Source organism: Xenopus tropicalis, chromosome 8 (assembly GCF_000004195.4).
Source record: "Xenopus tropicalis strain Nigerian chromosome 8, UCB_Xtro_10.0, whole genome shotgun sequence".
In the NCBI taxonomy this organism is placed as follows: Eukaryota; Metazoa; Chordata; class Amphibia; order Anura; family Pipidae; genus Xenopus; species Xenopus tropicalis.
Genome location: NC_030684.2, coordinates 32,148,682 through 32,164,969, shown reverse-complemented (window position 1 = coordinate 32,164,969; position 16,288 = coordinate 32,148,682). Strand labels below are relative to the sequence as shown.

General features: G+C 45.6%; 1 protein-coding gene across 1 annotated transcript in view; it reads left to right on the top strand.

The window, feature by feature from the left end:
• Positions 1-4,379, top strand: part of irak1 (interleukin 1 receptor associated kinase 1) — a 58,868-nt gene extending 54,489 nt beyond the window's left edge. Inside the window, exon 13 of the mRNA XM_012968222.3 lies at positions 672-4,379. Coding sequence (XP_012823676.1) covers positions 672-724 — 53 coding nt within the window. The 3' untranslated portion in view covers positions 725-4,379. The remainder of the gene's footprint in view (positions 1-671) is intronic.
• Positions 4,380-16,288: the final 11,909 nt, after the last annotated feature.

The following is a 16,288-nucleotide window of genomic DNA, read 5'->3' as shown; positions in this document are numbered from 1 at the left end:
CAGTTCTGTTTGCGTTTTTTACTGTCTTTGGTATGTTCTGGGCAGTTTTATCCCCCACAGGGAGGTGTAGCCTCTTGGGGGAGGCAGCCTGGTCCTCTGGGAGGGCTGTCGAGGCGCTTGCTCTTTTAGTGTCCATTCCTCCCGGAAGGTGGTGTTAACCTTTCAGTGCCTGTGTGTCCCCCTTTCAATTAAAAGAGGAAAGGATTTTACAGATAAGATCAAAATCTAAAGCCTTCATTTTTTCTTTATATAATGACGACAGTTAATTATATTGTCCCAAAAATCCTAACATCCCTTATATCGACATTCACTTGGCACCTCTAAAGCTACTGGGTGCCATTTTCATACAGGGTTGGACTGGGCCAGCAGGACACTGGAAAAAAACCCCGGTCCCACCGACCCAGACCCAATCCTCAACTGCTGCTTCCCCGCTGCCTTCCCTCCCCTAATTACAGCAACTTATAAGGTATGCACATGGTGGGGAAGGGGCTGGCATTGGGTGAGCGGGCAGTTGGGGGCCCCTGGGAAGGTGTAGTGGACCCTGGGAGTTGCAGCTCCAGTGGGCCTCACACCCCCCATTCCAACCCTGTTCCCATACCTATAGCAGTTTCCCCTCTAGTCCTATAAATGCAATGAATATGAACTTCCTAATTGTATATTTTTTTCCATAGGGGAAAACTTGGAAATCCATGGCCCCGAGGAGAGCGATGACTTTACCAGTTAGTTGAACAGTACAAAATAATATACTCAAAACAGTAATGACTTTTTTTTGTGAAGTTCTCAGTACGAATCTGATGCAGAAAAGCTCCCTTCGGAGACACCAAACAAAGGAAATGTTGCTAAATCTTGGAGAAGTTCTCAGTAAGTGCCTATGGGATATGCAGTATGATTGTACCCACATCCATGGAACAGTATTTTAGGCTACCCTCAGAGTGGCTTCCTGTAATGTGTAAAGCAGTTTTCCAAATAACCTTGAGCCATGAATTTGGAGCAGGGGGCACACGATAGCGGGAAACTTTTATTTTTGTCTCTTTTTTTTTTTTTGTATTTATTGTCGTTTTATTTTGCCTAGTAAACTATTTGGTACTTAGAATTGTTGTTACTTGCTTTAAGCCACAGCCTATGACCCCATATGTCAAATCCTTCCGCAAACACAATGTCGACCCCCTCAGCCAGCTTTAAAGGTCAAGCTCTGTGACCTTCCAAGTGCACCAGAAAGTGGCAACCTGTCTGCATTGTCACCTCTAAATGTAAAGGACGTTTAATGCCAGAAGTAGAGCTTTACAGCCCATTAGGCGCCCCCTTTAATCTGCACATTTCTCTCTACAATCATCCTGAGCAACGTAATTCGAGGAGGTTCTATCAAAAATGTAATAAATCTTCATGTGGATCATCAGGTCTCATTATCTTGCATGGGTAGATTGGTCAGGCCTGGGCTAGAGTTCCTTTATCTAGTTAAAATGCACAAACATTTCTTTCTGGAAGTAACTTTGTGGTGCAACGTTGAGCCCATAGATGTGCCAGAAAATATAACCTAACAAATTAATTTAACACTTTTCTGATTTGTAAACTTGCACATCCCTTTAATATGCTGCCAGTATTTACTCATTAATATATAACCTAAATGGAGGGGGGCTTTGCTTAGAGTTATTATATTAATAAGTTCTGAGTGGAATAATTTGCCTTGGGTAAATTATCCACTTATTTACTTAGTTAAATATTTTACCTCACCACCAGGACTGGGTTTACCTTTAATGCAGCCCTAGGCTGTGATGATGCCCCCGCCCATAGCCAACTTGTGACTCGGGTCAGATCACATGTCAACACCCAGCAGGGTGTTAGTAATGAGTTTGTTAAAAACAAATCTTTCATACATTCCAAATATGGAGGTTTTAAAAACAGGAAAACTGAGGCCTTATTACTAATGCTTCCATGCCACCAGGCCTGGACTGGCAATCTGTGGCTTCTGACAAATGCCAGAGGGGCTGCTGTAAGATGCCATAGACAGTCACTATTTATTGGGCTGGTGGGGGCTGTTTGGGCCTCTGTGTACTTGAAATGCCAGGGCCTATTTTGTATCTCAGTCTCTACCTCCTCGCCACTCCCTGTTACACCCAGACACCCCCCCAAATCACCAGAAACCCCACCTGTTCTTCATTAATCTTTTGTTTATTTGGGGCTGTTAAGTGGATATCTGGGCCACTGTGAGATGTAATATTTTATTTTTTCTTAAATAGGGACTCCAAATATCTTTGCTGCCCTAGTACTGGGCCTGCATGGTCCTGCGACAGATCTGGGATTTGTAGAATACTCATGACCTGCGATTGTAGAATAAAATCTCCTAGGTATTTTTTTAATCTTAAAAATTGAGATATTGTAAGATTTTCTATAGACGCTTATTTATTTAAGCATCCAGCAAACACTGCCAGACCATTTTTAAAGGGGAACTGTCATTGCACAATATTTATATTGGGAGTTTCTTTTCACAAAGAGGTTTTATTCGAGACATAAATGATTTATTAGTGTGCTCCCTCAACCTCATATTCTGTTGATCCTTCAAACAATCCATGCTGCGTCAATGATACAGTCTATGACTTCCGCTGGAATCAGCCAATTGGAGCAGGTGAAATCTGTTGGTGACTCGCAGCATGAGTGTGTTGTTTGCAGCTGGAATAAAGTTAGGTTGAGGGGCTTGCAAATAAATCTTTAAATGAATAAACAGCTGTAAGTAAAAATAATAGTAATAAAGGGTTTATCAAACATTCACTACAGTTTATTGGATTGTTTTATACAGACACACTTGCTCTAACACTGAAAAGAAGTGTGCCAGAAATGATATTGAAATATTTAGATTGGGTCCCTGTAAGTAAATCACAGTCCCCCGCACCTCTGTGGGACATGCAGTAGCAGTGATGTAATTCTATGTGGCTGGCCCCCTTGCAAAAAAAAAATCTTTGGAGGGGCCTGCTGTGCACATCCACCCTTACCTAGCCCCACTTGCCTGCGTTCACATTCGCCCCCCTGCTTCCTGCCAGCTCTCAGGTAGGAAATTGGTGATTTCTATAGAGATAGCAGACCCCGCAGTATGCCCCCCCCCCCCCCCATCCCACACCCATGACAGTGGGATCTACAATCTGCTAAATTTTGGCTTTTTGCATGTAAGTTCAAATTGTACTCTACTGTGCTCAGACCAACTGGCCGCAATGTATCCATGGGTCAGATAAAAAGAAGGCGGCACTTACTAGAATTGTACCATGGACTAAAGTCCTGCATCTGGTCTGCAAAACTGGATAACCTGCGAGTTGCGATAAAAGTAAAATGCATCTGGGTTCACCACAGGCTGGTAAATATATTAGTGTTGAGAGGTCTGAGCCTAGTGATCAGTGGAGTAACTATCAATACAACTGGCCCCTGCAGTTACACAGGGCGGAAGGTGTGGTGCGAGAGGGGCGGGGGAGGAGGGAATGCTCACATCGGGGCCCCCCTCAGAAGATTTTTTTGCAGGGGGCCCACCAGGACAAAGTTACGCTACTGTTAGTGATTATAAGCACTGGAGGTGGCACCCTAAATTAGGAATGCACCAAACCCAGTTTTTTGGGTTTGGCCAAATCCACCCCAACGGCTAATTAGGATCCAGAAGGGTTAAAAATCGCCACGTGTGCAGCATGCAACAAATTTTTTTTCCCCCTAACATTTTACCCTTTCCGAATACTAATTATTATATTATATTAAAAATATGCTAGTTTATGAGGATTCGGTTCGGCCAGGACCATGGATTCGGCCGAAACCGAACCCTGCCAAATCCTGGCCGAATACCAAACCGAATCCTAGATTAGGTGCATCCCTACCCTAAATTGATTAACCCTTTCCCGGTTCCACTGAATAGAATGGAAAATGGCATGCCCATGTTTATAACTTCCTGGATACTGGGTTACTAGATAACAGATCCGACACCCGATGACGTTCGAATGGTTTTGGTCCATAAGACATTTCCATTTGCCCTTTCCTAAGTCTTCTCCATTCCCTGCTCACTAACGTAGACACAAGCCCGTGTCACTAACACACCCAAGGTTACAGTTTCCACCAAATGTGCAGCGTTTCCTACAGTCGCACACAAGGGAGGAGGGGAACTGGCAAAGGGAGATGCTCCATGAGCCAACAATCACAGATCTGTGGTGGTTCCATTTGTACAATGCTTGGTCATTATCTGCTTTGTAACCCATATTTATTAATAACTAGAGGTGGCTCATTGGCTGCAAATAGGAGCAGGGGTCCTGGAATGTTACCCAGGTAGTCAAGACTTATAATAAATCATTATTAAAAATACATTCTGCAGATGGAACATTTTGGCAGAACAATAAAATGTATCACCAGCCTCATAACATTTGTTTTGTCTGTTTTCTGCACCCTTTTCTCCTTCAAAAACTGTAACATTTTATAGGTGTTGTGGCTATCAGATGTCCAAATGTTGCCTATCTGTGAGTAAGGTTGGCACACAGCCAGTGTATGACCAGCATAGCTGGCAAATCGCCAGTTAGGTCCAGTGCCGGTATTACTAATTTACCACAGTATATTTGCCAGTAAATGTATAACCTATAAATCCCTTCCTTCCCTGACCCTTTCTGTGGCCTTCCCCCTTTAAATCGAGGCCTGTCTCTGCCCTTCCCATTCCCCCACCTAGCCCGCACATTCCCTGCCCCATTTTGTCATCACACCACCCCCAAGTGACATCACTACCCTGCCCCCAACCCGAAGGCCGGTCTTAATGCCAAAGACAGGTTGCAAACTTATCTGTGAGCTACAGGCTGGCACTTTCTATCAAGTATTGTAAATTATAGCAATGGAAATATAATAAATATGTACTTTGTAAATTCTAAGTATAAATGTCCATTTGCAGGGGTAGTTCACCTTTAATTACATTTTTAGATCTACTGTGATCTACAGTTTGCAACTGGTCTTTTGTAATTTTTTTTAATTATTTAATGGTTGCTAGGGTCCAAATTACCCTAGCAACTAGGCAGCGGACTGTAAGATATCATCGAAGCCTCACAAAGCAATAGGGCAATGGCACATGGTAAGATCTGTCGCCTGTGTTTAAATCTATCCTACTTAGGATTGCCACCTATCCCGTACTTTAAAGCCAGACAAAGGCGCACATGATGATTTTGTGTTATGTGTCGCTAACGTCACTATGCAACATCATTGTGTGATGGCGTTGCGTGATGGCAAACACAATGTTAGGAAATGGCAAGGCATTTTCTAAAGCCGGCCGATAATATTGTACAAAACCTTGTTTTGTACGATATTCAGTGCGTGTATGGCGGCTCAACAAGGCGACTAATATCGCAAAAGGCTGCAGATATCAGTCGACTCGATCGGGCAGGTTGAAAGATTTTGGTTGGGCCCCATTGAAGGCACCTGAGCAAAATCGTCGTTCAGGACTGAATCGGCAAAAGGAGGTAGAAATTCTATTGTTTCTACCTCCATATCTGATGATTCAGCCCTGAACGTCAGTGGAGGGTGGGAACGATCTTTTGTGCAACCAGTGGTCGCATGAAAGATCAAAATTGCTACGTGTGTGGCCACCTTTAACCACACGGGACAGATATTACCATGTGCCATTGTTCATAGTGTTTTTGGCTGCCAGGGTCAGTGACCTCCTGTTTGAAAGCAGGAAAGAGACAGAAAAATAAGGCAACTAATTAAAAAAATAATAATAATGATTTCTCCACTAATGGGATAAATGCTTTTGGTTTTTGGATAAGGATTCTCTTGGAAGGAGAACAGAAGATCTTTTTATTGCTCTTAAACAGAATGGACATTTGGAGAATAAGATAAAAGCCGTTTCTGTTATGGCGCTATCAGAGCTCTACCATAATCTGCCTATTAACCACACTGACCATGTCCTTCCTCAAGTCCAAAATAAGATGTAGAGTAAAAAGGATAACATGAGCAAACTAAACCAGCTCGGCATGAAGAACCTGGAAGGGCTGAAACTGAAGGACGACTAGAGCCTCGCCTTTAGGGCTACAGAAAGATTCAAGTCTTCAGGGTTCTTGCAGTGTTCTGATGAGCCCAATGAGCAGGTTCAGATGTCCAGTGCTACTGACACAGGGAGTGGGTGGATCAGATATGAAAGTGGTGGAGCTTCTCAGGAGTAGGACATAGCGTCGGTCTGACCCTAGGGCTTAGAACAGATCCCACAGCAAACAGATAAATATTATTAGCATTATATAGCCCTATGGTAGAAACAAAGAACAACAGGAATCACCCTATGCTGGGGTCCACTAGGGATCAGACCCACCAGGAGAACCTCTGGTACAGGTATGGGATCTGTTATCCGGAAACTCATTATCCCAAAAAGTTTTGAATTATGGGAAGGCCCAGCTCCCATAGACTCCATTTTAGTTAAATAATTACATTTTTTAAAAATGATTTTATTTTTTTCTGTAATAAAACAGTAGCTTACACTTCATTCTAACTAAGATATAATTGCTTCTTATTGGAGGTAAAACAATCCTATTGGGCTTATTTAATGTTCAAATTATTTTTTTAAGTAGATTTAAAATATGAAGATTCAAATTATGGAAAGACCCCTTATCCAGAAAACCCCAGCATACTGGATAACAAGTCCCATACCTATACTCCAACAGGCTAGTAGACCCTGGTGGGACAAGTATTTGAAGAATGGTTTGTGAACTCTCTTCTCCCCTTTCAATAAAGAATAATGATGCATTCCCCCACTCACGGCTCCAGAGGATATATGCCCCTGCACAATGGCCTTCCTTTTAGCTTGGACTTCAAGCTTAGTTTCTCCCTTTTCACATATATGGCTTCTTTAAAACCTCTTTGGAACCAGTACTCCAATCTGTCCATAATGTGGACTTGCAGGCCACAGTAAATTTCTCGGATACCCCAACTACATATGGGAGGACCAATTTCTTCCACCTGTCATGCTTTCTGCCTTCAGCAGTAGTTTTGGTGTTATTGCTTCTTCTTTTGGTTTTAACAAAAGCCCAAACTGGATAACTGCAAGTTTTAAAGGCCCATCTAAAATGTTCCAACTCTTTCACCTTCACCTATGTGCTGATGGGGATCTTGTCTGCTCCATGATGCAGGGTTCTGATAACCCCCAGTTTGTGATTTAGCAGATGGTGGGAGTCAAACAGCAGGTACTGGTCTGTGTGGGTTGGTTACATGTAGACCTCTATTTCCAGCTTTTCACCCTCTGACTACAAGCAGTCCAAAAAAGCCAGTGTGTTATCCTGCACATCTTCTATTATAAACTTGACGTTGCGGTCCATGTGTTCAGTGAAAGTCTGTACTTCTTGTGTTTGTATTTTAAACCAGGTGTCATCCTATTCATTGTTCTCATGTTGAACAAGGGGGTACACTGCCCCTTTTGAAGGGGGACTATAAGGACTGGAGCATGTATTCAGAGGGTCTCATGAGGTCTGGGGTCAACTGGAATTTTCCCCAGTATCCAGGTGGGTCTGTTTGAAGTTGCTGCTGCTCCTGTTGAAGCTGGGTGCTTCAATTCCTTCTTATTGCCAGCTCTGTCAGTTGGAAGCAAGGCCATATTTATGTATAGGCACCCGAGGGGAGTATTTAGGTCCGGTGCTGCCCTAGGCACTTAAAAATGGTCCTACATTGTGCGTGTGATGCCACACACAGCAAAGCCACATAAGTGACGTCACGCACACTTCCCTAGATCCTGCGTCCCCCTAGCCCCTCTCAACCCTCAGCTCTGTTGCCGGATTTTCAATGGAAATTCGCAGTGGAGGCTGGGGGGCTTTTTTTTTTTTTTTTTTTAAATAAATAAAAGAAAATATAGGCACCCAAGGGCCCAGGGTGGCACTGGACCTTATTACAGTGCTGGTTAGAAGGTGTACAAACAATATGCTATCAGATATTTTGGATGGAATATTCGTTATACTGTACACTCGTGCACAGATAAGCTAATTATATGGAGAAATACAAAAGAATCAGCCAACTGATTTGTTCTGCCCACGGTAATGTTTCCACAGGTTTCGGCGCTACTGGCACTTACTAGACAACATTCCTTCAGCATATGTGTTCTACTTGCTCTGCACCGGCTGGAATCACACATGAATAGCCCTCATTGTTTTCTGCACTCTCAACTCAACACCAGAGAACTAGTGTAATAGGCTGCACTACAAGGCCTCACAGGTCAACATATAATAAACAAAGGGGGTGGTTCAGGAGAAAGTGATACAAATATATACAGAGAGAGAGAGAACTATAGCAGTGGGTTTAATGAAATTGGTTAAAAGGAAAATTAAGCATAGGGGCCACCATCAAAAACTTTGGGGCCCCCATACAAGTTATTTGTATAGGGGCCCTCCATGAACACAAGCATGTTCAATATAAACAGCTGATGTTACTCTATAATAAACAGTTCGTAAAAAGAGTTCCATTAATTAATATGCTAATTATCAGTCAGTTCATTGGGGGTCAGTGAAGTTTAAACCCTACACCCTATAGTTTTTGCATAAGTTACATAAATTGTATAAGTATAGGGGCCCAGTGGTGTTGCTGTGGGGCCCAATAACCGATTATTACCCTGCTGGAAAGTTCATGTAGGAGACGCTCTTATAATTCAGTAAATAGATCTCAATATAAACAGCTGGCATTACTCTATAATAAGCAGTTTATTTAAATAGTTACAATGATTAATTAATGTGCAATTAAGTCAGCCACTTCACTGGGGGCAGTGCCCCCTCTCTCTCCCTGATGGTGGCCCTGGCTAAATATCACGAAGTCTAGAAATGTTGTATTTTATACACTAAACTTACTGCACCAGCAAAGAGGTTCAGCAGCTCTATAACAGTAATGATCCTCATTTTTGTCCACAGCAGCTCCCCATCTTGGATCTTACTAGGCCATTGTTTGGGTGTCAGCGGCACTGCACATGCTCAGTGTGTTCTGGGAAGGCTAACGTGTTGGCTTACGTCTCAATACTGCATGGAATAAGCCAAGAAGATGTTATAAAAGGAATGTAATTCTTTCTTAGTTGGCCTTGGTTTTCCAATCTCATTAAATTGTTGAAAGAAGACTATTAAACAAATACTGTCAAGGGAAAACATGTTTTTTTTTTTTAAACACAACAGTTACCAGAGCTTCCCTGGCAGAATCCTGCAATCTGTTTTCCACAAACACAAACATATTTTTATATTTAATTTTAAAATTTTACACTCTGCCTGCCCTATGCTGCCTGTGTGCCACACTCTGCCTGCCCTATGTTGCCTGTGTGTTCCCTACTCTGCCTGCCCTACCCTGCCTGTGTGTGCCATACTTTACATGGCCTACACTGCCTGTATGTGCCATACTCTGCCTGCCCTATGCTGCCTTTGTGTGCCATACTCTGCCTGCCATATGCTGCCTGTGTGTGCCATACTCTGCCTGCCCTACCCTGGCTGTGTGTTCCATACTCTGCCTGCCCTACCCTGCCTGTGTGTGCCATACTCTGCCTGCCCTATGCTGCCTGTGTGTGCCATACTCTGCCTGTCCTATGCTACCTGTGTATGCCATACTCTCTCTGCCCTATGCTGCCTGTGTGTACCATACTCTGTCTGCCCTATGCTGCCTGTGTGTGCCATACTCTGCCTGCCCTACCCTGGCTGTGTGTGCCATACTCTGCCTGCCCTACCCTGCCTGTGTGTGCCATACTCTGCCTGCCCTATACTGCCTGTGTGTGCCATACTCTGCCTGCCCTACCCTGCCTGCATGTGCTATACTCTGCCTGCCCTATGCTCACTGTGTGTGCCATACTCTGCCTGCCCTACCCTGCCTGTGTGTGCTATACTCTGCCTGCCCTATGCTCACTGTGTGTGCCATACTCTGCCTGCCCTACCCTGCCTGTATGTGCCATTCTCTGCCTGCCCTATGCTGCCTGTGTGTGCCATACTCTGCCTGCCCTATGCTGCCTGTGTGTGCCATACTCTGCCTGCCCTATGCTGCCTGTGTGTGCCATACTCTGCCTGCCCTACCCTGCCTGCATGTGCTATACTCTGCCTGCCCTATGCTCACTGTGTGTGCCATACTCTGCCTGCCCTACCCTGCCTGTGTGTGCTATACTCTGCCTGCCCTATGCTCACTGTGTGTGCCATACTCTGCCTGCCCTACCCTGCCTGTATGTGCCATTCTCTGCCTGCCCTATGCTGCCTGTGTGTGCCATACTCTGCCTGCCCTATGCTGCCTGTGTGTACCATACTCTGTCTGCCCTATGCTGCCTGTGTGTGCCATACTCTGCCTGCCCTACCCTGGCTGTGTGTTCCATACTCTGCCTGCCCTACCCTGCCTGTGTGTGCCATACTCTGCCTGCCCTATGCTGCCTGTGTGTGCCATACTCTGCCTGTCCTATGCTACCTGTGTATGCCATACTCTCTCTGCCCTATGCTGCCTGTGTGTACCATACTCTGTCTGCCCTATGCTGCCTGTGTGTGCCATACTCTGCCTGCCCTACCCTGGCTGTGTGTGCCATACTCTGCCTGCCCTACCCTGCCTGTGTGTGCCATACTCTGCCTGCCCTATACTGCCTGTGTGTGCCATACTCTGCCTGCCCTACCCTGCCTGCATGTGCTATACTCTGCCTGCCCTATGCTCACTGTGTGTGCCATACTCTGCCTGCCCTACCCTGCCTGTGTGTGCTATACTCTGCCTGCCCTATGCTCACTGTGTGTGCCATACTCTGCCTGCCCTACCCTGCCTGTATGTGCCATTCTCTGCCTGCCCTATGCTGCCTGTGTGTGCCATACTCTGCCTGCCCTATGCTGCCTGTGTGTGCCATACTCTGCCTGCCCTATGCTGCCTGTATGTGCCATTCTCTGCCTGCCCTATGCTGCCGGTGTGTGCCATACTCTGCCTGCCCTATGCTGCCTGTGTGTGCCATTCTCTGCCTGCCCTATGCTACCTGTGTGTGCCATACTCTGCCTACCCTGCCTGTATGTGCCATTCTCTGCCTGCCCTATGCTGCCTGTGTGTGCCATACTCTGCCTGCCCTATGCTGCCTGTGTGTGCCATACTCTGCCTGTCGTACGCTGCCTGTATGTAAATATTGAGACTTCAGGAGTTTCATAAACTGGCATGCAAACTCAAGGGATTGACCCAAGAACCAATGTTCCTTCTAGCCTTCTCGGCTATGTGCACAAAAAAAGTCTTTTGTGCGTACATTTTACACTTGTGTGTGCTATTTTCAGAACTATGTGCTCAGGTCAGAATAAATGCATAATTAAGTGTTTTCAAGCGGAATTATTTGTGCGCACCACAATTTGTTGTGTGCGCTGGCAGCCCCAGATTTATAGGGGTGCCCCGAGGCCGCCCCCATTCGTACACCCCCTGTGCGCCCATGCACATTCACACTCCCATTTAAACTCACATACAGAGCAGTGGGGAGAGCTCCCCATTGCTCTGTATGTGAGCAAAATTTTAGTGCGGCTTGGGCGGCATGCCACCCCTAAATTTGTGCCACCCTAGGCCCGGGCCTTTGGTACTCACCACAAATCTGGGCCTGTGCGCTGGCCTGAAAATTTGTGTGCGCACATGAGCTCACAGCTTAGAGGGAACATTGTCATGGACCTGCCCAATTCACCCAATTGTACAATATGTGCAAGATGGTTGGGATCTCCAACTAGAGGTCTCCCTAGAGGTCCATCTTTTCCCATCATTATTACTCTAATATACTTTTAGAAAGGGTGCAATGCCTTCCATTTTATTAACCCCTCACTGAAAATCTTTGATAATTTTAGCAGTCAATTCAACTAGAAGCTCATAATAAACACTGAAAAGCAGGTCTACCATCAGAAATGAAGGGGCCACACCCCAAACTGTCATATTATGACCAGAACAAGCCCACTCCCCCCTCGTTGCCTGAGGTTTAAACCATTGCGTGACTTGGGGACCCCCACTGTATCCCCCCAGTGATGGCCCTGGTGAAGCAGGTTGTAATGTCAGCTAGGATTTATACAATTATATGTTTCTCTCTATCTGTGCAACTCTAGAGGAGGAGCATAGCTTTGCATAACCTGCAGGGTCTGCTGTGCTGTAGCCCACTCTTACTGAAGCAATAGCTTGCTGCTGCTCTGCAAGTAAGGGAGTATACATTTTCATTTATTTCACACAGGGTTGGTGGGAGTTTAACAACTGAAGAGCTGTAGGTTTGGCAAGTGGGTGGGGTTTGCCTGAGCATTACATTACATTACATTAACATTTATTTATAAAGCGCCAACATATTCCGCAGCGCTGTACAATAAGTGGGTTTCATACATTGGACATACAGAGTAACATATAAAGCAATCAATAACTGATACAAGAGGTGAAGAGAGCCCTGTCCAAAAGAGCTTACAATCTACAAGATAACTAGATTTTTTTATTTGTTATCTTGTGGCTGCAGCTTTTTTATTTGTGATACTGCAAGCTTCTGCCAATAGACCACAACTCATTCAGTACTCAGGCTTTACTATATTGGCCAGTGAGCTTGCACATTCACTTAGGTTTCTCCCTTGATGCTTGTGTTTTAGTGGCTGCAAATGTAACCCCTTTTGTGCTACCAGGCAATGTAAACATGACACAGCTTACAGGACCCACTGGACTCTATGGTACTGGCACCACCAAATATAAAGTCATAGTGGGAAAACTTTTCACAGTCTTAATCATGGGGGATTTTAAATACGCAGATATTGGAGTAGTGGAACTGTCAGCGGCGTAACTAGAATGGGGGGGGGGGCTCTTCCCCTCAGAGGACTAGTAAAGCAAACTCTGGCTGGTAGATGTATACCTCCCAACACTTTTACAAACAAACTTTGTGGCTACGCCCCCCCCAAACCATGCCCATATTACAAAACACACCCCTCTTCCTCAACACACTCTGGCACCTGCATTTCATGCTGTTACGATCACTGCAGAAATGACAATTGAGCACTCCATTAACCACAGGCTTTCCAGTAGGATCACTGCAGAAATCACAATTGAGCACTCCATTAACCACAGGCTTTCCAGTAAGATCACTGCAGAAATGTCCATTGAGCACTCCATTAACGACAGGCTTGCCAATAAGATCACTGCCGAAATGGCCATTGAGCACTCCATTAACCACAGGCTTTCCAGTAAGATCACTGCAGAAATGGTCATTGAGCACTCCATTAACCACAGGCTTGCCAGTAAGATCACTGCAGAAATGACCATTGAGCACTCCATTAACGACAGGCTTGCCAGTAAGATCACTGCAGAAATGGCCATTGAGCACTCCATTAACCACAGGCTTTCCAGTAAGATCACTGCAGAAATGGCCATTGAGCACTTCATTAACGACAGGCTTGCCAGTAAGACCCCTGCAGAAATGGCCAGTGAGCACTGCATTAAAGTGGATCTGACGCCCAGACATAAAAAGCTGTATAATAAAAGCCCTTTTCAAATTAAACATGTAACCCAAACTCATTTTTTATTAACACATCCATACCCTTTATAAAAGCATTTAAAAATTCCAGCTTTCAATCATATATTGCCTGCCCCGCCTCTATGCCCAAGGCATAGGGGTGGGGCAGGCAGTTACTTTCCCTTTTAATTCAGAACTTATTAGATGTTGCTGCACTCCTCACATTCCCCCTCCCTCCTCACCATGTAATTTTGTAACCAGTGCATGGACATGAGCATCCGGTCCCCCCATAATGGCGCAGAAATAAGATTTTGGCAGGATACAAAGCTTGCCTTAATAACAGTGTCTACAAAATGGCGACTGTCTTCCTGCTGCAATTGTGAATTCCAAGACTAAAGAAAATAATATTAAAATAATTTATTTAGTGTAAGTAAAGTTTATTTTACTTGTCAAACACAATAGAAAACAATTTGGAATTATTTCTTAGGGTGACAGGTCCCCACCTATCACCCCTATATTGTTTCCCCCAGAGGTGCTGGATAATAGAGCCTGCAATCCAGATTGGGGAAACAATAGTTTTTTGTTTTTTTTAAAAAGAGCCCCTGCCAGCGATGGGCTGCCCCTGTGCGGGCTGCCATGTTGTGGAACACGCAAACGCATAATAAGCGAGTGCCACAAATTCGCTCATCGTGCACACGTGTTTGATGTAGGAGGGTGATTTACATTCCCCGCGTAAGTAAGCTAGCGGGGACTTATTATGGGCATGCGCGCCTACCAACATGGCCCAACGCTGGCAGGGAAAGCTTTTTAAAAAAAAATCAAAAAGCTATTGTTTCCCCAAACCGGACTGTGGGCTCTATTAGCCCACACCTCTGGTGGGGGAAACAATATAGGGGTGATAGGTGCCCTTTAACCCCAGACTTGCCAGTTAGATCACTGCAGAAATGGGCATTAAGTAATCTATGAACTCCATACATGCAGATGAGATTGCTGGAAAATTGGCAATAAGCACTCCATTAACTCCAGACTTGCAAGTAAGGTCACTGCAGAAATGGCCATTGAGCACTCCATTAACTCTAGACATGCCGGTAAGATCACTGCAGAAATGGATGGGTTGAATGCATTACCTCACCCAAGCAGAATACCACAAACGTTTCTCCTGTCCCAGCACTGCTCACTGCTTTCCTCTCTCTGCTTCCACAGTGGAATGCATGGCCACCTTTGATTTCTTCCAGCCAACTGGGGAGCTGCACGCAGAATCAGCTTTCAGATGGGGGGCGGTGCTGTAAGGTCTCTTCAGAACCTGTTGGTGGTGGAGGTCTTTCAGGACCTGGGACCCTGTCTGTGGGGCCTTATTTACTCCACTGGGATCTCAAGCATAGGATCCAATCATAATGATGCTGTTGCATCTATTGATCTATAACCAGGGCCACCATCAGAAATCACGGGGCCCCTCACAAAGAAATTTTCTGGGGCCCCCCTCCCACTAGTACAAAGGACTCACAGATATGAGACATTGGTAGCCAGCAGGGCCCCCCTAATACATGGAAGCCAGCAGTGCCCCCCCAGTACATTGGTAGCCAGCAGGGCCCCCCTAATACATGGTAGCCAGTAGTGCCCCCCCAGTACATTTGTAGCCAGCAGGGCCCCCCCCCAGTACATTGGTAGCCAGTTGTGCCCCCCTTCCCCCAGTACATTGGTAGCCAGCTGTACCCCCCTTCCCCCAGTACATTAGCAGCCAGATGTGCCCCCCTTCCCCCAGTACATTGGTAGCCAGCTGTACCCCCCTTCCCCCAGTACATTAGCAGCCAGATGTGCCCCCCTTCCCCCAGTACATTGGTAGCCAGCTGTACCCCCCTTCCCCCAGTACATTGGTAGCCAGCTGTACCCCCCTTCCCCCAGTACATTAGCAGCCAGATGTGCCCCCCTTCCCCCAGTACATTGGTAGCCAGCTGTGCCCCCCTTCCCCCAGTACATTGGTAGCCAGCGTCTTGTGCGGAGGCTCCTCCTTGGCGGCGGCTCCTCCTTGGCGGCGGATCCTTGGCGGCGGCGGCTTTGCGCTCCTCCGGCGAGGCCCTCCCTGTATGACACCTCGGCACTTCTGAGTGCCGAAAGAAGACAGGCCCTTTTATAAGGTTGCGCCCTGTGCGTACTGCCGTGATGTACGCACGGGGCGCGACCAATAGGATCACCCGCTGACCACCAATGACAGGGCCCGGAATAGATTTAAGGGGGCCCGAGCTACTAAGAAAACTTTAGCATGGCCGGGCCCCCTTTTACAACTGTACCCCCTGTGCCCCCCTGATGGTGGCCCTGTCTATAACCATGCAAAACTTATAACAAATACACAAGTAACAGAACAAATGGCTGACAGTGACCCCCTGACTGCCTCATACACAAACATACACTGGGCACCAAGACATGAAACCTCAGAGAAGCAAACATTACTACTTCTGATGGCTACATGAATGCACAGAATAAGAAGGACCATGTGCAGAGAGAAGTTGTCAGTCATTCATTCTCTAATTAGACTACTTTTATTTCATCTGCTCATTAAGAAATGGAGGAGGGCACTATAAGTAATGTATCCACTATTTCCCTATGAAACATAATTATGTAGAAATCATTGATTATTCTTAAAACCTGGCAGGCAGCTTAATGGTGAATCCATGATGGAGAATGACATAATAAACTTGGCTGTAGGAAGCAATGCCAGTCAGCAGCTTGAAGGCCCAGTATTGTCCTGTATTATCTCCTGTGAATGTAAGGATGCAATTCAATAGATTTATGTGGCTACAAGTCCATAGATAGTAGGAAATAGGTGGCAACAAATAAACCATGAAAGGGGGAAAGGCCCCAAATCAAACCCTACATAAAAAAAGAGAGAAACTGGCA